Here is a 23,766-nt window from a genome sequence, read left to right on the forward strand (position 1 = left end):
CCAGGTGCTTTTCCTGGTCTCCCATACGGGTGCAGGGCCCAAGCACTTGGGCCATCCTCCACTGCACTCCCGGGCCACAGCAGAGAGCTGGCCTGGAAGAGGGGCAACCGGAACAGAATCCGGCGCCCCGACCAGGACTAGAACCCCGTGTGCTGGCGCCGCAAGGCGGAGGATTAGCCTATTGAGCCACGGCGCTGGCCTCATTAAAACTTTTAGAGATTTTCTTTTTAAAGTAAATGTTTCTTTGGTATTAGCAATGTTTAGAGCAACACATTACATTAAAATTTCACTGTCAACAGAGTGAAGCCACATGCTGTGTGGCACCCTAATTTCCTCCAGAAATGTTTGTCCTGCTCCTGCACAGCATCAGTTCAATGTCTGTATTTTAGACTAGCCATTCATTACCAAAGGAATCCATGGTCTCTTCGACCTTTAAAGGGAGCCTAATTACAATAGTTGTCATTAGGCTCTGAGTCAGTTCTGTGTCCTCTGGCTATAAATCTGAATCAACATCTGTCAATCTAAAGTACGTATAGAGGCATATGTAGACATTTTTATGCATGTTTTCAAAACTAAACATATGTGTTCTTATTAAATCTTCTAAAAATCCAAGGTAGATAATTTTATTTCCAAGTTAAGGAAACTAATAATTAGAAAGGTTCATTGTTTCATAGCCAAATGATGGTAGAGAGCTTCAGTTTAAATCCATTTTTCTCCAACCATAAATTCCATGTTGTTAATCCACCAGTACTAATCCTATTATCAGGCAGTTTAGGAATGTTCTTGGCATTCTAAGTTGTTCCCAATCTACTTTAGTTTACTCTGAAGAAGTTCTTGACCTGTTCTTTTATAATATCCTAAAAACAGATCAGAAAGGACCATGCCAGGCTCCTAGTATCTTCTAGAAAATACTGAGTACTCTAACAGGTATCCAAGTGTCTGTTAACTTTTTAATAGGCAGTGGGCAGATCCTTGGTTTTTTAATATTAGTGCTTATAGTAGTCCTGATAAAGTAATCCTCTGTGAACATATTTTGAATCTGCATTAGCTGTTCTTGATTTTCGTTCTGTATGTAAATTATACAAGATCCTCTTTCAAAGAGATTTAAAAAAAAAAAAAAAAAGTAGCTGATTCCCTGCCAGCCCTTAGCACCTTCTGTTGGGAGAAGATTTTGGCATGCTGCTCTTCAAAACCTCCTTTCTATAAGTTTTCTTCACTTCTTTGCGGCCAATAGTTACCTGTAACTCAGTTCATCACTCTGGGGGGTGGGGAACATCCAGCCCATGAGCAATATAAGGTCCACAAAATCATTAGTTCTGGACCTGCCAATGCAACTACAGGTGGTGCTTGAAATTTAATAAGCCTATAGCAGGCTAATTTTTAAGTTGATAATTCTGTATGGCCTGAGAATGATGTTATAAATATCTAAATGGCCTCTGGCAGAAAAAAGGTTTCCCACCCCTACTCTAGAGTATCTAATCATTTCTTTGCACTAAAATTAAAAGTAAGTATATACTGCCTTTAAATTACAGTAATTCTGTTTTTCATATATTAACACATTTTATTTTTACTGAATTTAAAACTATGTAAGGAAGCAAGAATTTAACCTGGTGGTGACGATGCCCATGTCCTGCATCAGAGTACCTGGGTTCAAGTCCAGGATCTGACTCCTGACTCCAGCTTCCTGCTAATATAGACCCTAGGAGGCAACAATGATGGTTCATGTAATCAGGCTTTTGTCAACCACTTAGGAGAACTGGACCTACTTCCTGGCTCTCAACTTTGGCTCCAATCCATTCCTGATCTTTTGCAGGCGTTTGGGGAGTAAACCAGCAGATGGGAACTGTCTGTCTGTCTCTCTTTGCCTCTAGACTTTATAAATCCTATTTTAAAGTATCTTATTTATCAAAGTCAGTTAGTGAATTACTTTTATTATTTCAGATCAGTACTTGATATTTGGTGCCGAAGAAGGAATTTATACTCTGAATCTTAATGAACTCCATGAAACATCAATGGAACAGGTATGTTATTTTTTGTGTTCTTTAAGTTATTTTAAGTAGACACTAGACCAGAAATAAATTTTTTTTTTGCTTTATTATTTCCTGCCTGTTTTTCATAAAACCTTCAATGAAGCATGTTCTGTTTACCAGATGCTGATGACAGATTCACAGAACTAGTCCTTCCCTTTCTGAAACTGGTGCTCAAATAGGGAAGACCAGTAACTGTCACACTCAAGGTTGGATATCACACCAGGAATGAGAACAAGTTGTAGGCTACAGAGAGGGATGTCACCAGTCCCTTCTGTGGGGGATGAGCAAGAGTGTGTTTGGGATGGACCTTAAATGGAGTGCAGTGGAGGGGTTTTCCAGACAGAAAGAGGATAAAAATGAGAGCATGGGGTTGTGAAATAGAATGACAAGTATGGGAGAACAATGACTAGACGATTTGTTACAGTAGGTGGAGCTGGGTAGGTAGGCAGATGACAAACCCTGGAACTGTTTATGTGCTGATGATCAGTTGTATATTTTGGAAATATCTGGAGGTTTTGGGAGGTAAAACGGAAACCACAGTCAAAGAGGTAAAGAACTGTTTAGTCGCGGCAGAGGTAAAAGAGAGGAAAAGATGGGATTTGAGATTGCATAAGAACATGTTTGATTGTCGTGATGACTGGGAGAAGCTTTTGGCATTGAGAATCCAGGAGCCAAGAACCTATACCTACAAAAGTGATAATGATGATATTAATAATTAATACCTGTATGAAATGTACTCTTTGCCTGGCACTCTTTTCATATGCTTGAAACATATGATTGCCGGCGCCACGGCTCACTAGGCTAATCCTCTGCCTTGCGGCGCCGGCACACCGGGTTCTAGTCCTGGTCGGGGCACCGGATTCTGTCCCGGTTGCCCCTCTTCCAGGCCAGCTCTCTGCTGTGGCCAGGGAGTGCAGTGGAGGATGGCCCAGGTGCTTGGGCCCTGCACCCGTATGGGAGACCAGGAAAAGCACCTGGCTCCTGCCATCGGATCTGCGCGGTGCGGCCACGGCGGCCATTGGAGGGTGAACCAACAGCAAAGGAAGACCTTTCTCTCTGTCTCTCTCTCTCTCACTGTCCACTCTGCCTGTCAATAAATAAATAAATAAATAAATAAAAGTCTTAAAAAAAAAAACATGATTTAATACTACTATTAATATTCTCGTTGCACAAATGAGGAAACTAAGGCACAAAAGGATGAGTACCTTGCCAAAGATACCACACTTAGTACATAGCTAAACTGGCTATGTACCCAGCAACCTGGTTTCTGAGTCATGCCCTTCACTGTTTCACCATACTGCCTCTCCCAAATGTATTTTTCCTGTAAGAAATACTGGAAAGATTACACGAGGAAAAATGGAAGAGCTAAAATTAGCCAAATTGAATGGCTAATTCACTTCAACATGGAGGTTTAGGAGAGGTCTAGATTAATTTCAGGTTTTCAACTTGAGCTGCTGGATGCATGATAGTAACACTCAACAGAGTGTAGTACAGACAAGAAGTTGGTTAAAAAGGAGTGATGATGTGATAAATCTGGACACATGGAGTTTTGAGTGACTGTGGGATTTTTACCTAGTTGTCCTTTATCAGTATAAACTGAAAACAAATAAAATAGAAAAAATCTGTAAGTAATGACAGTTTGCTCATAATCAGAAATTTCCATCTTTTCTCAGCTTTCTCAAAATTACATTTTCTAGCAAGATCCTCAGCTGTACATCTGTACATCTTTTATTTTAAAGTGGTATACAGCAAAATGTCTGAAAAGAACATAAGAACAGGGGAAGATAAGAAGAGTATCTTGTTATTTACAATAATTAGTAAACAAGTAATTCAAGAATGGTGATTTTTTTTCTGGATATAATGAGATACTTAAATAATAAACAGCAATTATAAGGAATGCAGTCAATATTATGTGCTTGGTAGAGTTAACATTTTTCAACCTAGTTTAAGGGACTCACAGGTAAAGGCACCTGCCAACCCCATCCAGCCCCAGTTTGTAGTATCTTCCCTTTTTAGTTGCTTGAGCATTTGAAATTACACCATTAGAGTTATATTTTCTGAGTGAACATTGCCCTTCAAAATGAAACATTTTTTTCCTCCCAGAAGAAGCCAGTAAGAATGAGTGTATATGAAATCCTGATTTTTTTTTTCATCGTACTGTGAAATTGATTATTAGGTTGATTTTTTTCTATGCTCTAGGGGAAAGAAATCTGGGTGGCATGAGTCTACTAGATAGGGGAAGATGCTGAAAGGTGAGAAAATGACACAAAACAGGATGCTGGTTTTAAGTTTTTGTCTTTGTTTATTATTATAACTAACATTTAGTGAGTACTCATTAAACACCACTCTTCTGAATGCTTTAATTACTACACAGGATTTTGAGGTGTAGGTGTTCCTTTATACAGATGAGAACACTGAGATCCAACAATTAAATAAATCACTCAGAATCACACAGACTCCTTGAGAAGGAAGACATGAATCTAGGCAAACTCTAGAACCTAGCCTCTTGCTATCTTCTTTTCTTAAATGGATTGTTTCACTTACAGCCTAACTTGCCAAAGTGGGCATTAAAAATCCAGAAAGGCTTAAGATTTTTTTAAATGTGCTTAAAAATGAAAATCCAAAATGAAATATGATACTTTAATAATACTGTGCATACATCCCATTGTCCTTGTGTTAATAATCTGAAAGAAACTTGTATCTTGTCATAGTACTTTGTATATGCTTTATACTTACCTTTACAAATACACAAGGATACTTCAAACAGTTCATGGAAAAACAGAATTAAAAGATAAGTTTATTTAGGTACAAAAAGTTTTTGAAATCCATGCAGGTTTTTCATAACACATTTTCCATGAACTTTCTGAAGACCTCCCCATATAACCTTTTAATAAACTATAGATTTGGTACTAGAGAAATACTTTAAGTATTTATGTGTATGAAAATAAATCCAGCTCAGCAGTGAATTAAATGAAAGTCAGTTTCTTGCTACTTAGGAAGCATGTGCTGCTATGTGGCATAGAATAAATCCAATGCCCTTTTCTTTACCTGTTTTCCCCAGTATGGGCAATGAATTCCCAATTCTGTTGTGAATTTTTTTATGAAAAGCATAAAGGAGGGAATGTGTGTTGATACATTCTCAGTCTGAGACACAGTCATAGGCACATAGGCACATAGCACAAAGTGAAACACCATATAGCAGTGCTATATTTTACTTATCTAGAGAAATGTGATATTTTATATGAGCATATTTTCCAAATAAATAAAGATCATATTTAATATAAATTCTAGTTTATTTAAATTGTATAAAAATAGATTTGATACTCTCCTTGTATTACTTATTTCTTGTAGTTACTCAGTGCCATCATTAGGATTTTGTGTTCTAAACAGTGATGTCCTTAGAGGCCTTGGTATGTTTCATCATTTATCTCTTCATTGTCTGTTCCCTGCTCTCATCCCAATCCATCTGCAGTATCCCAGTAGAAATTGCCAGAGCAAAGCCAGCTACTAAGTTTGTTGAGTCAGAATGCTGTTGCTTTAGTATGCATCAGAGTCACATTGGGGGCTGTCTGAGTGCTGAGGCCGCTTTCATAACTTCTACCTCAGTAGGTCAGGGGTGAGGTCTAAAAAATGCATTTCTTGGCTAATCCTCCACCTTTGGCACCGGAATCCCACATGGGCGCCGGGTTCTAGTCCCGGTTGCTCCTCTTCCGGTCCAGCTCTCTGCTGTGGCCCAGGAGTGCAGTGGAGGATGGCCCAAGTGCTTGGGCCCTGCACCCGCATGGGAGACCAGGAGGAAGCACCTGGCTCTTGGCTTCGGATCAGCGCGGTGCGCCGGCCGCAGCAACCATTGGGGGGTGAACCAACAGAAGGAAGACCTTTCTCTGTCTCTCTCTCTGTCTATAACTCTACCTGTTAAATAAATAAATAAAAAATCTTTAAAAAAATGCATTTCTGACCTATGCCCAGGTTACACTGATGCTGCTTATCCAAGAACCAAAACTATTGATATTCACTGAAATGTCTTAGTGGATGTTTTCTTTCTTCAAGGTATATGAGTTCCTTTTTTTTTCCCCTGAATACTGAGTACGTTCAAGCTGTAAGAGGTGCCTTTTAGTTCTTAGGTGCAGGATTTCACTAATAAACCTTATATAGATAAGAGAATGTACTCTCTCTCCCTCTCTCTCTCTCTCTCTCTCTCTCTCATATATATATATATACACACACACACACACACATATATATATGATTTGTGAAATAACATATTCCCTCTCAGCCTTTTTTCCCTCCAAACAAGTGTTTCCATAGTGTATGTTGCACTACAAAATAATCCTTTTTTTCTGTATTCTAGACTCTAGAATCCTTGTGTGTGAGTATACCTAAATACATATAATTGGGAGGCATGATACAGGAGAGTCATAATTATTCAATCCCAGAACCAAAATGTAGGCATAGACATTGTTTGAAATGTTCTCATTCTCTGCCTTGTTTGGAGTTACATGTGTTCATCATAAAGGAGAATATAGCTAATCATGTCATGATTAGACTGAAATTTCATTGGTTATTTAATTTTTTCTCCCATATAAATGTGTATATTTGTATATCATTTTGCTTTAAATGCTTTATAAATGAATTTCTAATAAAAATAAATTATGTTTTAAAGAATTGTCCTATTGGTCTGACAGCTTACGTGGCTAATGCTGTTACACATTATCATCTGTAAACTGTGCCATTTTTTTCCCCATCAGCTATTCCCACGAAGGTGTACATGGTTGTATGTAATGAACAATTGCTTGCTGTCAATATCTGGTGAGTCTTCTAATTTTTAAATACTTTACACTTATGACTACTTATTATTGGCTTTTTTGGTCATATTTTTGTTTTTTTCTACAGGTAAAGCTTCTCAACTTTATTCCCATAATTTACCAGGGCTTTTTGATTATGCAAGACAAATGCAAAAGTTACCTGTTGCTATTCCAGCACACAAACTCCCTGACAGAATATTGCCAAGGTAACTGTACATTTGATTCGGTTTTCACTCTGAGAGATCAGATGTTAATAATTCACTCTAATAAATGCTTATACTGTAGAAAGTGAAAAAGCATTCAGTTGGAATTAATAAAAATCAGGTATAATGAAAAACTCCTAAGTAAAATGTTTTAACAGGAGCTTATTTATCATCATCCTGTTGTTTTAAAATTCTTCTACTTTGTACTTTCCAATTACATCAAACATTTTCTCTATGAATTTTAAATTCTGTTTATCTATAAAGTTAAGATTAATTTTCTGCATTTTCAGTAGGTTTACATCACATATACTGCCTTTGCTTTTGACATATTTGTGTTAATTTAAATAAAATAGATTTTTTCCTACAGTTTCTAAATGTTTTTGCATTAAGAAATAATTATCTAGAAATTGCTGTGTTTTGCTTTTCTACTTTCAGGAGTTAATTATACTGTGTTCTTCCTTTTGTTTATTATAAGACCTCATAATGTTGCCATTATTTTATAAGATTAATTGTGAAGTAAATAAAGTAAAACCTCAGCTTTCAAGTACCTTCATAATCTGTTGTTCTCCATTTACAGTATAGCTAAGATTTGCCCCTCTTTAAAATTTAACCTTGAAATCTCTGAAAATTAACCTTCTAGATCAAAATCATTTAAAAATATACTAGACATGTTTGTCTTCTTAAATAAGATTATATTGAATTTAACTTGATCTTTTTTGATTATTGAGAGTTGTAACCATGAACATGATTGTATTTGCACTCTAGTACCTGTAGTTGGAGTTAAGCGTGTTTCCCCTATAACTAGCCCTGGCACTAGAGCTTGGGAAGTTTTTGTTTCTTTCCATAGGATTTATCTTCCCTTTTTCCCCCCAGTTGCCACTTTGTGCTGCTGTTTGTCTGCCTACATATGGCACCCTCCTCCATCCAACTTTCCAACCTATAGACCTGGAAACTGACCACCAAGTTTTCAAGTGTATAGAAGAAATACAAAGAGTATCATCAGGAATATAAGGCACTAGATTTCAGTACATTCACTTTTTCTATCTTTTTGTCAAAATAGATAAATTTTAATATTTTTAGCTGTGTTCCTCAGATTTTACTAAATATATGAGATATGCACAAAGCATCACCAAGTATAGATGGAACAAAATAGACTATGCTTTTTGCCTCTTCCTTTGAAGGAGCTTCCATATAGTAAGATTTTTGCCTCTAAAGCTGTTTCACCTTGAGTTACTATTCATGGAACATATTAAACTCAATCTTTGTTTTGAATACCCACAATTTTGTCCTTCCCACTTTCTTCAGTCTCATTACCTGTAAAATATACTCTTAATTCTCTAATGTAATTGCAGGAAACCTGAAAACCCTTTTAGCATGATAATATTTTATAGATGTATCAGTCCTTTTTCTTTCTTTTTTATTTATTTGAAAAAGTTACAGAGAGAGGTAGAGACAGAGAGAGAGGTCTTCCATCTGCTGATTCACTCCCCAGATGGCCGCAACGGCTGGAGCTACGTCAATCCGAAGCCAGGAACCAGGAGTTTCCTCTGGGTCTCCCACATGGCTGCAGGGTCCCAAGGACTTGGGCCATCTTCCACCTCTTTCCCAGGCCATAGCAGAGAGCTGGATTGGAAGAGGAGCAGCCGGGACTAGAACCAGTACCCATATGGGATGCCAGTGCTTCAGGCCAGGGCGTTAACCCACTGTGCCATAGCACCAGCCCCAGTCCTTTTTCTTTTACCATACAGTAAACACAGCTTAAACTTCCTTTGACTGGACACCTTATTCTCAGGTAGGAGAATCATACTCGTTAACTGAGTTCTTTAGCACAGCAACAGCTTTAGCATCCAGATTGACTTGAATTAAAACTTATTCTTTCACTGAACTAGGTATGGGACCTTGGATAAATTACACAATCTGTCCTAGTATATTCTTCCATAATAGGGCTGGTATACTCTTCCTGCAGAGTTGTTTTTGAAAATGATAAATGTTGAGGCCACGTTGTGGAGCAGTGGGTTGGGCCTGTACTGGCAGCGCTGACAATCTGTATGAACACTGGTTCAAGTCCTGACTGCTCCACATCCAATTCAGCTCACTCTAATGCACCTGGGAAGGCAGGAAAAGATGATCCAAGTGCTTAGCCGCTGCCATGCACGTGGGAGACCTCGATAGAGTTCCAGGCTCCTGGCTTTAGGCTGACCCAGCCCCATCCATTACAGCCATTTGGGAAGAAAACCAGCAGATGAAATATCTCCGTATCTCTCTCCTCAACCTCCTTCCCACCTCCCTCAGCCCCATAACTCTTCTTTCCAAATAACTAAGCAAAATAATAAGTTTTATACATAAAGAACCTACCTTGGGTTCTTGCACCTTCTAGGCTCTCAAAAGATATATTGTTATCATTATTAGGCACAGTAAATCGAACTGTAGCGTACCTTAAAATACCCCTATTGGATATGTTAGGAATGTTGATTGGTTAACTTAGGATTCCAGTTGACTGAGTGCTAATAAATTGTATTCCCTTTCTGAAAATCATGACTAAAACTAAGACAAGTCTGTAGTTTACTTTAAAACATTAATTAAGTTATTATTAACATTTCATTGTACTGCCTGCAGCTCTATTTTTAATATTTTTATTGTTGTTAATTCTAAGCCACCCTTGATTTTGATTTTTTTGTCATGTAGTGTTTTGTTGTTGTTGTTGTTGTTGCTGTTTTTTTTTTTTTTTTTTTTTTGACAGGCAGAGCGGATAGTGAGAGAGAGAGACAGAGAGAAAGGTCTTCCTTTTTGCCGTTGGTTCACCCTCCAATGGCCGCCACGGCTGGCGCGCTGCGGCCAGTGCACCGCACTGATAAGGCAGGAGCCAGGTGCTTCTCCTGGTCTCCCATGGGGTGCAGGGCCCAAGCACCTGGGCCATCCTCCACTGCACTCCCTGGCCACAGCAGAGAGCTGGCCTGGAAGAGGGGCAACCGGGAAAGAATCTGGCGCCCCGACTGGGACTAGAACCTGGTGTGCTGGCGCCGCTAGGTGGAGGATTAGCCTATTGAGCCGCGGCGCCAGCCCATGTAGTATTTTCTTATTAGAAACTAGCCATCAGTCAATCCTCCTGGTTTTGACCTTTTCAGTAATTTAACCCCTGGCATAGTTTTGGGAGCCAGGGGACACAGTTGTGGATCAGGAGTATTAAACTTGTTGCCAATGGAACTCTATCAGGATTTTGGTTCAGATTTTTTTTTTTAAGAATTTTTTTTTGTTTTTTGTTGTTGTTGTTGTTGTTGTTGTTATTTATTTATTTATTTATTTTGACAGGCAGAGTGGACAGTGAGAGAGACAGAGAGAAAGGTCTTCCTTTGCTGTTGGTTCACCCTCCAATGGCCGCCGCGGCCGGCGCGCTGCCGCTGGCGCACCGCGCTGATCCGATGCCAGGAGCCAGGAGCCAGGTGCTTTTCCTGGTCTCCCATGGGGTGCAGGGCCCAAACACCTGGGCCATCCTCCACTGCACTCCCTGGCCACAGCAGAGAGCTGGCCTGGAAGAGGAGCAACCAGGTCAGAATCCGGCGCCCCAACCGGGACTAGAACCCGGTGTGCCGGCGCCGCTAGGCGGAGGATTAGCCTAGTGAGCCGCGGCGCCGGCCCCAGATTTTTTTTTAAACTAAAAACCAGTTTAGTTTAAAGCAGTTTGATTATTGCTGAGGGAAATATTCATTTTGTTTTAAGCTGTGTGAAACCTCCAGTGTTTATGAATGGGGTTTTTTAAAGTTAGTCAAGGGGACCAAAATGAAACATTTTGACTGGAAATTTGAAATCTGTATATTCTAGATTGTCATTGTAGTCATGTGGTTCCTTGGCATCTGGATAATTTCTATATCATTGTTTAGGTACAATAGTATAGTATCAGGAAACTTAATTCCCACAAATAAATACAAATGGTAACAGTTTTTAACAGCTTACCTTGCAAACTCAGAATACATTTCATTTAAATTGACCCAGACACATAAATGAAAAATAGATTTTTTTAAGTTGAGTCACTATGAACATTAGAGTCAGAGGTTGACACTAGGATAGAGTTTTTCCTTCCTAAATTGCTAATTATAGCACCTCGAGAACAAATCTCAGCCTCGAAACGTCACAGAACATATGATGTTCTGTGTAAATTCAGTAAATGTTAGCTATAATTATTATAGGTACTGGTAGTGGGCATTGTGGTACAGTGGGTTAGACTGCCACTGGAAATACTCACATCCCATTTCCAAGTGCTGTTTTTTTTCCTGGGTCTGCTTCTGATCCAGCATCCCATTAATGGATCCAGGGAGGCAGCAGATGGTGAGTCAAAGGATTGGGCCACTGACACTCACATAGGAGACTCAGATTGGAGTTCAGGCTCCTGACTTTGGCATTGCCCAGCCTGACTGTTAGGGGCATTCGGAGAGTAAATCAACCCATGGAAGATCTATCTCTCCCTCTTCTTTCTCTCTCTCTGTCACCCTGCCTTTCAAGTAGATGAACATAAACATTTTTAAAAGTGCACAGAAAAATTTTTTTCAATATTACAGATTTTCATAAATATAAAATTAATAGTTAATAATTAAATTTGGTGATTCCACAATATTGTTCATTGGTTGTTCGTTGCCAATTGAACATTTACAGGAAACATCTGTTGAGAAGATTCTTATGAGTCTGTTTGGAATTCTGTTGAATGTCACACATGTACAATTACAGTGCCTTTTTTTTTAAAGATCATTGTAGAGTACTGACATCTAATCTTTGGCACATTTGAAAGCTTAAATTTATTTGTACAGAAATGAAGCTATTTTAAGGTCTCTACAACTTGGAGCAACAGCAATCTCCATTATATTAACTTTAATTATTTTTAAAAATTGGTTGGTTGTGTATTTTTTTATTGTAGATTCAGAAAATAAATAATTACTTTATGAAAATTGTGATCATGGTGTTTTACCTGTTATATTTGAATCATGCTTGTGGAACACCTAAAGTACATTTGCTGTGTCCTACTTTCCCTGAGTAGAGAAATAAGGATGTCTAGAAAGAAGTTCTTAACAAATTGTAATAGAAGAACTTTTGATATAGCTTAAATGTATTATATATGCTAAAAATATCTTTCCCCAGTTTTTGCCTTCTCTTTTCATGTTCTCAGTAGTATCTCTCAGTAAGCCAGAGTTGCTGATTCAGCAAACTGAATGCCATGTGTAGTTGGAGGTACTGGGGGTGCACCGCAAAGTGCATTAAAGTGTCAAGGTTTATCAGTATTTTCTTGTATGACTTGTTCTTACTTTTTTAAATTCCCAAGATCATATTCTCCTAGATCCCAAAAATTTTATAGGGTTTTTTTTTTCATATTTAAACCCTTAATCCATTTGGAATTGATGGGAGAATAAGGTCTAATTTATTCTTGTTTTTCAGAGATGACCAGTTGTCAGCACCAATTTTTGATTTCATCCTTTCCCTACTGCCCTGTAGCAGCACCTTTACCTTATGCTATTTGCCAACATAAATTTTACACTCATTTTCATTGACTTTCAGGAAATTTGCTGTATCAGCAAAAATCCCTGAAACCAAGTGGTGTCAGAAGTGCTGTGTTGGTAAGTGAAGTGTAACAGGTGGCTCTCCTGTGTTGCAGAGTGATCAAGGCTCATTTGAAATGTGGTATACAACAGCACTACCCAGGGCATCCTGCCATCACTGTTCATGCTTCTCCCTTAAGTAAAACAAACTTACTGACCATTCCACCTCAGTGTAGGCTAAGCTTGATATGGCAGCTTGCATATCACAGGTGTTCGGCAGATAATTTATTGATTGGCTACATGCAGACTGGGTCAATGACTCTTTTTTATCAGAACGCTTTTGCCACCCCATGTCCCCGATGGGTTCCACTACTGACCATCCTTCACCACTCTGCTTGGTGGGACTGCGTGCATTCTTTCAGCTGTATTTCTGTGCCTCTGATAGGTGACATCTTGTGCTCGTCATGTGAAGATTATAGTCTCGAGCCGGCGCCGTGGCTCAATAGGCTAATCCTCCACCTTGCGGCGCCGGCACACCGGGTTCTAGTCCCGGTTGGGGCGCCGGATTCTGTCCCGGTTGCCCCTCTTCCAGGCCAGCTCTCTGCTATGGCCAGGGAGTGCAGTGGAGGATGGCCCAGGTGCTTGGGCCCTGCACCCCATGGGAGACCAGGAAAAGCACCTGGCTCCTGGCTCCTGCCAGGATCAGCGCGGTGCGCCGGCTGCAGCGGCGGCCATTGGAGGGTGAACCAACGGCAAAGGAAGACCTTTCTCTCTCTGTCTCTCTCTCTCACTGTCCACTCTGCCTGTCAAAAAAAAAAAAAAAAAAAAAAAAAAAAAAAAAAGATTATAGTCTCCCTGCTCGCATTCCCCCAGCCTAAGTTCCTCCCCTACTCACATATCAAGTAGCTATTCTGTTTGTACAGCAGAAACAGTGTTTTTGCTTCTCTTAAACTACCAGTTCATGACAGGGCAGATAAGTAGACCCGAATCACTGCGGCACAAGGTATAATGCAGAAAAACTGCACACATTGGGCTTGACCTCAAAAGAAGATAGATTTTTAAATATGATTAGTTGGAGAGATTATTTCAAAGACAGGAAATGACAGAACAAACATTTGAATACAAAAAAATCATTAAGCTTACATAGTAAATGCTGAATATTCCAGTTTAGCTGGATACAGGTTGTAGAGAATGGTAGATTAGATTGGAGATAGAGCATGAGAGGCCTCATGGGAGCATGAATTATTTACTGTACAGTAAGGAGAAGGTCCTGACCTAAAGTAGGAGCCATGAAAAAAGAAAGGAAGAGAAAACTTCAGAGATGACTGAGGTCTTGCACTCGGAAGACTGACAGAATGCCAGTGCTATTTATTATAGGAAGCAAGAAGAGCAGCTGAGTTAGACCTAGTGGTTTGAGTCACTGTTGGAATATCCAGCAAGCTGACACGCTCTGCTGGGGGAGAAAAGTGGCCCAGATTTACTTGAAACTTAATTTCCTGTGGACATTTCTGTTTGCCTTGGCTAGGTGATGTTGCTGTTGACTTCATCTCTGCTGTTTAAATATTTCAAATGTAGGTGAAGTTCATAGATTTTATGGCTAATAACTTTTTTACAGTTCAATTTTTTAACATTTATTTATTTATTTGAAAGAGTTAGAGAGAGAGAGAGAGACAGACAGAGATCCTCCATCTGCTGGTTCACTCCCCAAATGGCCACAACAGCCGGAGCTGGGTCAGTTCAGAGCCAGGAGCTTCATCCATGTGGGTGCCAAGGCCCAAACACTTGGGCCATTCTTTGCTGCTTTCCCAGGAACATTATCAGGGAGCTGGATCAGAAGTGGAACTTGTACCAGCACCCATAGAAATGCCAGCATCACAGGCGGCAGCTTTACCTACTTTGCCACAACACAAGCCCCTATGATTTAATTTTTTTCTTTGTTTTGAATATGTTACTTTATATCTTAACCAGAAGAAAAATCCAAAATCTGAGGAAATTTAGTTTCATGATATATGCTTCATTATATGTAAAATACATCTGTATTTTAAGATTTGATTTATGCCTATAATGTTTTCTAGTAATCATAAAAGTTTAATAAAAAGAGATGAAATGGGACCAGTGTAATGGCACAGTAGGTTAAGCCACCTGCAACACCAGCATCCTATATCTGACTGCTGCTCCACTTCCTGTCTGGTTTCCTGCTAATGTGCCTGGGAAGGCAGCAAAAAATGGCCAAAGTGCTTGACTCCCTGCCACCCATGTGGGACACCTGGATGGAATTCCAGACTCCCAACTTCAACCTGGGCCCAAGAGATGGACCAGTGTTACATTTTTAGTAGAACCAAAGCATTGTTGACTCTGACCTTTACTAACCGAAAACACCCTGTGAACCACCTGAATGTCTAGTGTGCTATCAGTTTAAGAGTTTCTCCCCGGGTTTACTTTGACCTTTTTTGCAAGATGTTGCCTCAGCTAATTTCACTGCTAAAGTAAGACTCAGAAACCTTCCTGTCCTCCAACTCTGTATGTAACAGCTGTCTAATTCAGCTTGGTAACAAAATCCTCCAAGTGATGAGGGCATTTCCTGCTGTTACCTGAAATTGAACTGACAGCCAGCTTTTGATTTTTTATTTTGAGCATGCAACTATTAATGTAAAGACTGTTTTATCAGAGAACTCATGTTTACTTTTTTTTTTTTTTTGCCTTGACAGTGAGAAACCCTTACACAGGTCATAAATATCTATGTGGGGCACTCCAAACTAGCATTGTTCTATTAGAATGGGTTGAACCAATGCAGAAGTTTATGTTAATTAAGGTAAGCATGAAAGTCAATCTATAACATTCCAAATGTGAAAGCTTAATTGCCAACTTTGGTTCTTTATAAAAACACTTTTTTCAGTTAATCCTTAATTTAATGGTTTTGAGTGTTATGGGAGGATGATAACAACCTGACCAATTGTAAGGAACTGAACTGACCTGATAAAAGTTTTGAAAGAGACTAGAGAAATATTTCAAAGGCGTAGGAGCTGAAAATAGAGCGTCTCACATATGTAGCCTGATGTCAAAGACAGGGTGCTAAAAGATGATTGAGGTGTTGATTTGAATGTATTCTCTGGTTGACTTACTCCCTTTCTGCAGAGAAACGACCTATAGGTTGGTGTCTGGCCCAAGAGTACAACCATCTGGATAATCACTATAGTAAGGGGAAAATGATTTGTTTGAGTTATTTAAATTTCTTTGGAATATTTAATTAATATGCTTTACAATATTTAATATTACTCAGCCATAGCTTAAAAAGCTAGCTTTTAAAATGCATAAAATGCAGACTCAGTTATATCAAGGAAATCCCAAATGAATTTTTAAAAGTTATTTTTTTCTTTGCTATTGTGTATGGATTAAGTAACCTTATTTTGTACATTTGATCTCTCAGTAGAAATTAAAGTCAGACCCTAACTGGAGTAGGAGTCTTCATATATTTTATAATATTGAATTAGAATATAATTTAAATATTGAATTTAAAGTACTGACTTCCTATTACTTAAAAATCTTAAAAGCAATTAAGAAACATGTATTTTTCCCATGATTCAAGAATTTGAAACTCTATGAGATAGTAATTGTCAGATAAATCCACTGAAACAAAAATTCTTTAAATTGAAAACTGAGGGGAAAATAACCTCACAAATTGCCTAAAGCCAGAATTTCTGAATACAGCCCATTTGTGACAACAGTTGTTTTGTTCTCAGCTTCTCTTTGTTCTTACTTATTTAACAGAGGATATTTTATCCTAGGTAGAGTGGTAAAGTCTACAGTTTGGGGTTTCTGTAGCCCTGTCCTTTCCTATCTTCTTCCTTTTTTCTTACTCTGTGTCAGATATGATCTTCCTATCATTCCTAACTCTATAAAATGAAAAAGTTTCATCAGATCTGTTATTCATGTATATCATATATACTGAAAGACTGGTGTAGTCTTAATATGAATGAATTTTATGTGTTATCTGTAATGTTAAATTTATGCTAAAATATGATGAAAAACTTTTTTCCAAATTTGAAGAATTTTAGGTAATCATGTAGAAGGGAATATATACTTTCAAGACATGGGAAACTTAGACTACCCATGCATGGGGCTTCGGCTTCTTCTCCAGGCCTGTCAGCATTCTGGTCGTAGGTGGAATGATGTAGCCTGCCTGAAACCAGTGAGATGCATTACCAGCCTTCTGGGTAGTGGACTTCCTGTACGGTTCTATTTGCAGGGCTTTTTCAAGACTTCCCACTCTTCCTGAGCTATGAGGCCTTACTTACCTTTACCTCCCTTAATTCTAACACAGCTTTCCTTTCTGTGTCTGTTGGCTCAGAGATTTCCAGATGTGTATTTTGTTTCTGTATTGGACATTATTTCAATTAGTGTCTATGCTGTTTCTCTGTATAACACTATCAGATGTATTCTAAGGCATTCTTATGCTTTCTGTATTCTTCCATTCTCTTAATAACATTTTGGACAGTTTTTGCTTCATTGGAGACTACATTTTCATCATAAATAAAAATTAAAGATGAAAGCTCTTCCCAGCCAACATTGTATATTTGTGACAGGCAAGCATAGTGCTGTATACTAGAGACCACCATGAATATAGTGTGGTCCCTACCCTCAAGGACTAATACCATTAAATGGACTTAAAACTGTTAGATGGGAATCTTCTGTTAGTGACTTAAACATATGGCTTAGTTATTACTGGAAACTAAATAATAGAGGTAGTAAAAAATTATATACTGACAAAAAATTTGAGAAATAAAAGCATTGTTTTCTTTCTATTGAATGATTTATTACTTTCTGTTGAATGATTACCACATTTCAAAGATAATTTTTTAAATTATTGCCTTATATGACCACATTGGATCTTCCAGCACTTTCAAACTACTTGTTATGATTATCCCTGTTTCACCTTTTGACCTTTAGAATTTACAAGTTGCCAGATTAAAAATAAAATCTAGGCAGACATTGTAGCACAGCTGGCTAAGCTACCACTTACCATATCAGAGTTCTTAGTTCAAGTCCCGCTACTCTACTTCTGATCCAGCTTCTTGCTTCCTGGGAGGAAGCAGATGATGGCTCAAATGCTTGAGTGTTTGCCACCCACACAGTAATTCTGGATGGAGTTCCTGGCTCCTGGCTTTACCCTGGTCCAGAACTAGCTGTTCTGGGCATTTGGGAAATGAACCAGCATATGGAAGATCTTTCTCTTCTCTGTCTCATTCTTGTCTTCCCCTCTCTCCCCCTCTCCCATCCTCGCTCTGTCACTCTGCCTTTCAAATAAATAAATAAATCTTTAAAAAAAATTCTTGGGGCCGGCACTGTGGCGTAGCAGGTTAAAGCCACCACCTGCAGTGCCAGCATCCCATATGGGTGCTGGTTCAAGACCCAACTGCTCCACTTCCAATCCAGCTCTCTGCTGTGGCCTAGGAAAGCAGTGGAGGATGGCCCAAGTCCTTGGGCCCCTGCGCCCACATGGGAGACCCAAGGGAAGCTCCTGGCTCCCGGCTTCAGAATGGCGCAGCTCCGGCTGTTGATGCCCTTTGGGGAATGAGCCAGCAGATAGAAGACTTCTCTCTCTCTGCCTCTCCTTCTTTCTCAGTGTAACTCTGACTTTCAAATAAATAAATATATCTTTTTGAAAAATTTCTTCGAAGAAAAAAATCTGTTTTATTAAATACTACCAATGGGGCAGGCATTGTTGCAACAGTTAAGATGCCACTTGGGACAGCTGTATCCCATAACAGAGTATCTGGTATGAGTCCCAGCACTGCTTCTGATCCAGCTTCCTGCTAATGTGCACCCTGGGAAGCAGCAGGTAATCGCTCAAGTGCTTTGGTCCCTTCCACCCATATAGGAGACCTAGGTTGAGGTACAGGCTCCTGGCTTCAGTCTGGCCTAGCCCTAGCTGTTGTTGCAGGCAAATGAGGAGTGACCTAGTGAGTGGAAGAGAGCTGTGTCACTGCCTTTCAAACAAAGTGAAAATAAATACTAGCATAACCATTTGGAAATATAGTGCAAAAGCTCATTTATAAGCATGACAAAAATATATAAGAATGAACTTTATAAAATATATTTGACTGATTTTTTAAAAAATACTTATTTATTTGAAAGGCAGAATGCCAAAGAGAGCTCTTCCATGGCTGGTTCACTCCCCAAATGACTGCAACAGCTGGAGCTTGTCCAGGCCGAAACTTGTAGCCAGGAACTCCATCCTGGTCTCCCACAAGAGTGGCCGGGGCCAGCACTTGGGCCAGCCTACACTGCTTTCCCAGGTACTTTAGCAGGAACATGGATTAAAATTGGAACAGCTAGGATTCAAACCAGCATTCCGCTATGGGATGCTGCCAAGTGGTAACAACCTGCTACACCACAACAGTGGCCCTGATAACATTTTTTTTTTTTTAATTTAACAGGTAGTTATAGACAGAGAAAGAGACAGAGAGAAAGGTCCTCCTTCCATTGGTTCACTCCCAAATGGCTGCTACAGCCAGCGCTGCACCGATCCAAAGCCAGGAGCCAGGTGCTTCTTCCTGGTCTCCCATGTGGGTGCAGGAGCCCAAGCACTTGGGCCATCCTCCATTGCCCTCCCGGGCCACAGCAGAGAGCTGGACTGGAAGAGGAGCAACCGGGACTAGAACCCGGCGTCCATATGGGATGCTGGCGCCACAGGCCGAGGATTAGCCAAATGAGCCATGGCGCCGCACCCCCCACCCCCAATAACATTTTTTTAAAACAACCTTTTTTGTGAAGAACAACCTCGGAATTCCTCATGCATCTCTTTCTAGTCAGACCTGCCCTCTTACAAAGGAAACACGGAAAATCTCTACTTTTGTTTCTCTTTCTACTATATAAGCATGTATCCCTAAACATCAGAAATAATTTTACCTGGTTTTCAACAGTAAATAGAATCATATCATGTATATTCCTGTGTCTACCCTTGTGCACCATTATATTTTTGCAGTAATTGGATATAACTATAGTTTGTTCATTTTCATTCCTCTATAACTTTTCCATTTTATCTATTCTACCACTGATAGATATTTGAATTATTTCCCATTTTTAGTTATTCTGAACAGTGCTCTGGGAACATTTTTGATGTATGTGTCTCCTATGCATGTGTACCTATTTTCTCTAGAATGTATACCTAGGGGATTATTGCAGGGATTTCTGTTTTAAGCTTTAATACTGTAATTAACCAGTGTGATTGTACCAATATGTATGTCACCTGTCAGTTTTGGTTTACTCCTATATGATGCTTGTTATCTTCATTGTTTTTAAGTTTAGCCATTCTGGAAGGTATGCCTAGGATCTGATTGTGGTTTTAGTCCTTGATTACTAATGAATTTAGTGTTTTCAATCTATTTTCCAAAACCTTCAAAATGTGAATTTATTATCTTTATAACGGTATAAAAATTATTTGAAATTAACTTTGGTTGCATTATAACTGTATAAATTAGCCTCTTGAAAATCATTTGAGGTTAAATTTATTTGTGGCCTTTTCTGTCCACACTTAAAAGAGGCGTATCTCTTGCTAATGAGCATCTCATTTCTCCATGTTTACTCAGTTGACAAAGAAGGCAGAGTATAACTGGAGAAGCGTCGAACTAAGAGACTGGAGTCTGTGCCACAAAGGCCAGGGGGAGACTCTGGGTCAGTCACTCAATTCCTGGTATCAGTTTCTAAAAAGAAAGGGTTGAACAGGTGACTTACAAGTGCACTGCCAATGTTAATATTCTAAAATTATGTGATTTTAACTTTTAAAATTTCTACATTAGTAAACTTTAATCTTTATAAAGATTCTTCATAATTTAGATTTTTCTGCATACCCTGAGTTTCTATGACAAGAAGCAATCTTATAACTATGTTGTGTATGTTTACTTACTAGTATTCTCATAAAATTATTGGCTTTTGTTTAATGTATTTCTGTTTTTTTCCTCTAGCACATAGAATTTCCTATACCATGTCCACTTAGAATGTTTGAAATGCTGGTAGTTCCTGAACAACAATACCCTTTAGTTTGTGTCGGTGTCAGTAGAGGGCGAGACTTCAACCAGGTGGTTCGATTTGAGACTTTCAATCCAAATTCTACCTCTTCATGGTTTACAGAATCAGGTTTGTGATTTTTATGGAATTATTAAGATCAGTGCATATGCTGGTTTTATAGCTCAGTATGCAAAAACTGCATAAGAAACCAATCTTAATTGTTGTTAAACTGGAAAAAAAAAGATGATTTGTTTTAAAGTAGCTAGTTGGTTTGACACATTTAACACAGATTGATTTGCAAAGAATTCAAAGAGCATGTACACTAATTTGTTAATTTAGGAATGACTAATCCTCAAAGGCCTATATTTGGTTTACATTAGTAAGCAATTTGTAGGAGTACATCTCTTACCATAAAATGAGATACATACCTGGGTCATTTTATGATTTTTGACAAATGTATGACATAAATATGAAATGTAAAAAAAGTTTATCTCAAAGGACATTACATGTAGGTAAACCTTAAAGTCATAACTGTTGTAAATCTAGTTAGAAATAATTACCAATTAAAGCCCTTTTCTCTCAAATCAGTTTATAGATGCTCAAATATTTGTAATATTCTTGAGATTTTCATTTCATATAGTTTTTTAGAGAATTTCAGATACATCTATAATTATTTAATGCTGTTTATGAATGTGAAAATGAATCTATGAAAAGCATATTAACATAGGAAACGTACAATATTAGCAACTTAAGGCATGTTAACACAGGAAATGTTTAAAACAAAACCTGGACACTTAGAAAACTTCATAACTCAGAATTGTCAGTATTTAATGTAAGTTATATGGCATATACCTGAGAACTTAGTATGTAAGTTCATTTGCCCTGCTCCCCAAAAGCCATCACATGATTTTTCCTTTTCTATCACATTCCACGCTTTAACTTAGGAGTGTTGGTAAAAGAAATTACTGAGTGTTTAGCACATGCCAGTAATTCCCAAGCATGAGCATGCGCCAGAATCACCAGCATACTTCAGAAACATGGCCAGGTCCCAGCGCTAGGTCTGGACTGGGGCCTGTGTAATCTCGCTGTAAATCTCCAGGTGGTACTGATGGTATTGATTGATACACAGGGACCATGCTTTTGAGTACTCTGCTTGTACAAACCTCAGGCTGTTAGAAAAGCTAATTTTAGAAAAGGAAATGCTGCATTATAGAATAGTTATAGTGTATTTTGTTTCCAGTGTATACCAGTAATTTGTATTCAGGTGCTACCTAGTAACTTTCAAAAAGTGTTTTAAATGGTTTGCAGTTCAGATACAAATTGTAAACAAACAGCTACTTACAGGATATTTGAGGATATTTGAAAATAATCATCTTACATACAATTTATTTCCTTAAGTATGCTCTACATTGTCAAGTTGTATAGCAGATCCTTTCTTCATAGCTGATCACCCTAGTGTTACAGGAAATGTAGTCTCCAAATAATTTGCTTTTTACAAAAATTTGATTATATCTTGAAACCTTCCTATTGTGTTGTAGCAAATAGTAGATCTAGGTAGTGTTTCATAGTAAATAAACTGCATTGAATGCTCACACTTAGAAAACATGACCTTTAAAGGTATTTTTATCTTTATTTTTAAAAGTCTCTATTTATTTTGAAGCCCCTTTTGCTTTTTTGTCTTTAGAAGTATCATTGTAGAGTGCATTGCTGTGCAATAGATCAGAGGTGGGAAACATCCAGCCTGCAGGTCATTTTAGGGCTCACGAAATCATTTGGTCTGGTCCTATCGAGGCAACTACAGGCGAGACTCAACATTCGATAAATCTATGGCAGGCTAAATTGTTTTTTTTTAATTAATTAATTACTTATTTGAGATGCAGAGTTACAGACAGAAAGGGAGAAGTTAGTAATTATGTATCGCCTGTAAATGACACGATAAATACCCAAATGACCTTTGGCAGAAAAAAGTTTCCCTAGCTGGTAGGGTTTTATATCAGATGAAATTCTGAACCACTGGTTCCCAAACTCTTACATTGAGATCAACTGAAATTTAAAACTCCTGATAACTCTGAGTCACATATACACCCAGGTAAAATATATCTTGAGGTGGTAGCCAGGCATCAGTTTTTCTTAAAAATCAGATGAAGCCCATAATTGGGAAATGACTGTTGTAAGAACTTGGGAAAACTTCATTTTCCTTGCTTTCTATCTAATATGTTAAATTGCCTTCTTGAACCAGAGTGGATGGCACAGACATGTTCAGATTCTTAATTTTTACCAGTTGTGTAAGAGCAACTGAGATCCTGCATGGCCTGATTTGCAGGAAGTCTTTTCTGTACCTTTCTCACCCTAGTAGGCTCCCAGGGTCTAAGATATACACATAGGTCTGAAATACAGTAGTCCTTTGATGTCCTATGACTAGAAACTATGAGAAATAGAAAACAAACAAGGTAAACTGTACATGGCATCACCTCTCCAGGAAGTCTAAGACCAGGAACCAAGGCCACTGTTTAGCAATTCAATTTTGATGCTCATATAAGGCTTTGAATATACTGTATTGAATTTTGCTTCGTAGGAAATCAAATAATTTAGGCATTTTCAGTTTGTAAGAAATTTGCTAAATCATTATAATAAAAATAATGCCTCTTTGCATTTTGGTAGTATTTCATCCTTATGAAAATGTTTCATTTTAACTTATTTGTATTCAGGGTAACTGGTTTGACTTTGATTCATTCATAAATATTTGTTAAATAAATATTGTTCTAGGCACTAGTATATAATCTGATATAAAGCACAGTCCCTAGTCTCTGAACTTGAAATAAGTCAAAAACATAATTTAGAATATTACACTGCCAATTTCAAATAGGAATAAAAATAATGACATTACCAATAGTATTTAGTCACTAACTTTATTATGTTGAGCACTTACATAGTTTAGCACTTGCATCAGTGTTTGTAGTGCAACAAATTACCATCCATTTCAAATTTAGGAATCCTCAGAATTCTTTCTTGTAATATCTGTGTGTTTTAAACATTTCAGTTTTCCGAAGTTTACCAAGCATTGTTTATTTTGTAGATACCCCACAGACGAGTGTTACTCATGTAACCCAGCTGGAGAGAGATACCATCCTTGTGTGCTTAGACTGTAAGTTTTGTTTATGTGCATCTTATTTTAATTAGATTGGTCTTATCTGAGATT

General features: G+C 38.3%; 1 protein-coding gene across 6 annotated transcripts in view; it reads left to right on the top strand.

The window, feature by feature from the left end:
• MAP4K3 (mitogen-activated protein kinase kinase kinase kinase 3) overlaps positions 1-23,766 on the top strand; it is a 220,684-nt gene that overhangs the window by 185,078 nt on the left and 11,840 nt on the right. For 5 of the 6 annotated variants that reach the window (XM_051842965.3, XM_089326506.1, XM_051842963.3 and 2 more), the window contains 7 exons: positions 1,942-2,021; positions 6,779-6,839; positions 6,924-7,041; positions 12,580-12,638; positions 15,269-15,372; positions 20,525-20,696; positions 23,644-23,712. In XM_051842965.3, the coding sequence (XP_051698925.1) occupies positions 1,942-2,021; positions 6,779-6,839; positions 6,924-7,041; positions 12,580-12,638; positions 15,269-15,372; positions 20,525-20,696; positions 23,644-23,712 (663 nt within the window). Of the gene's footprint in view, positions 1-1,941; positions 2,022-4,229; positions 4,992-6,778; positions 6,840-6,923; positions 7,042-12,579; positions 12,639-15,268; positions 15,373-20,524; positions 20,697-23,643; positions 23,713-23,766 lie in introns of those variants that run through there. The other variant, XM_089326507.1, reaches the window with a different exon arrangement.

This window comes from Oryctolagus cuniculus, chromosome 2 (genome assembly GCF_051225735.1).
Source record: "Oryctolagus cuniculus isolate XC-2025 breed Fujian yellow rabbit chromosome 2, ASM5122573v1, whole genome shotgun sequence".
NCBI classification, from domain to species: domain Eukaryota; kingdom Metazoa; phylum Chordata; class Mammalia; order Lagomorpha; family Leporidae; genus Oryctolagus; species Oryctolagus cuniculus.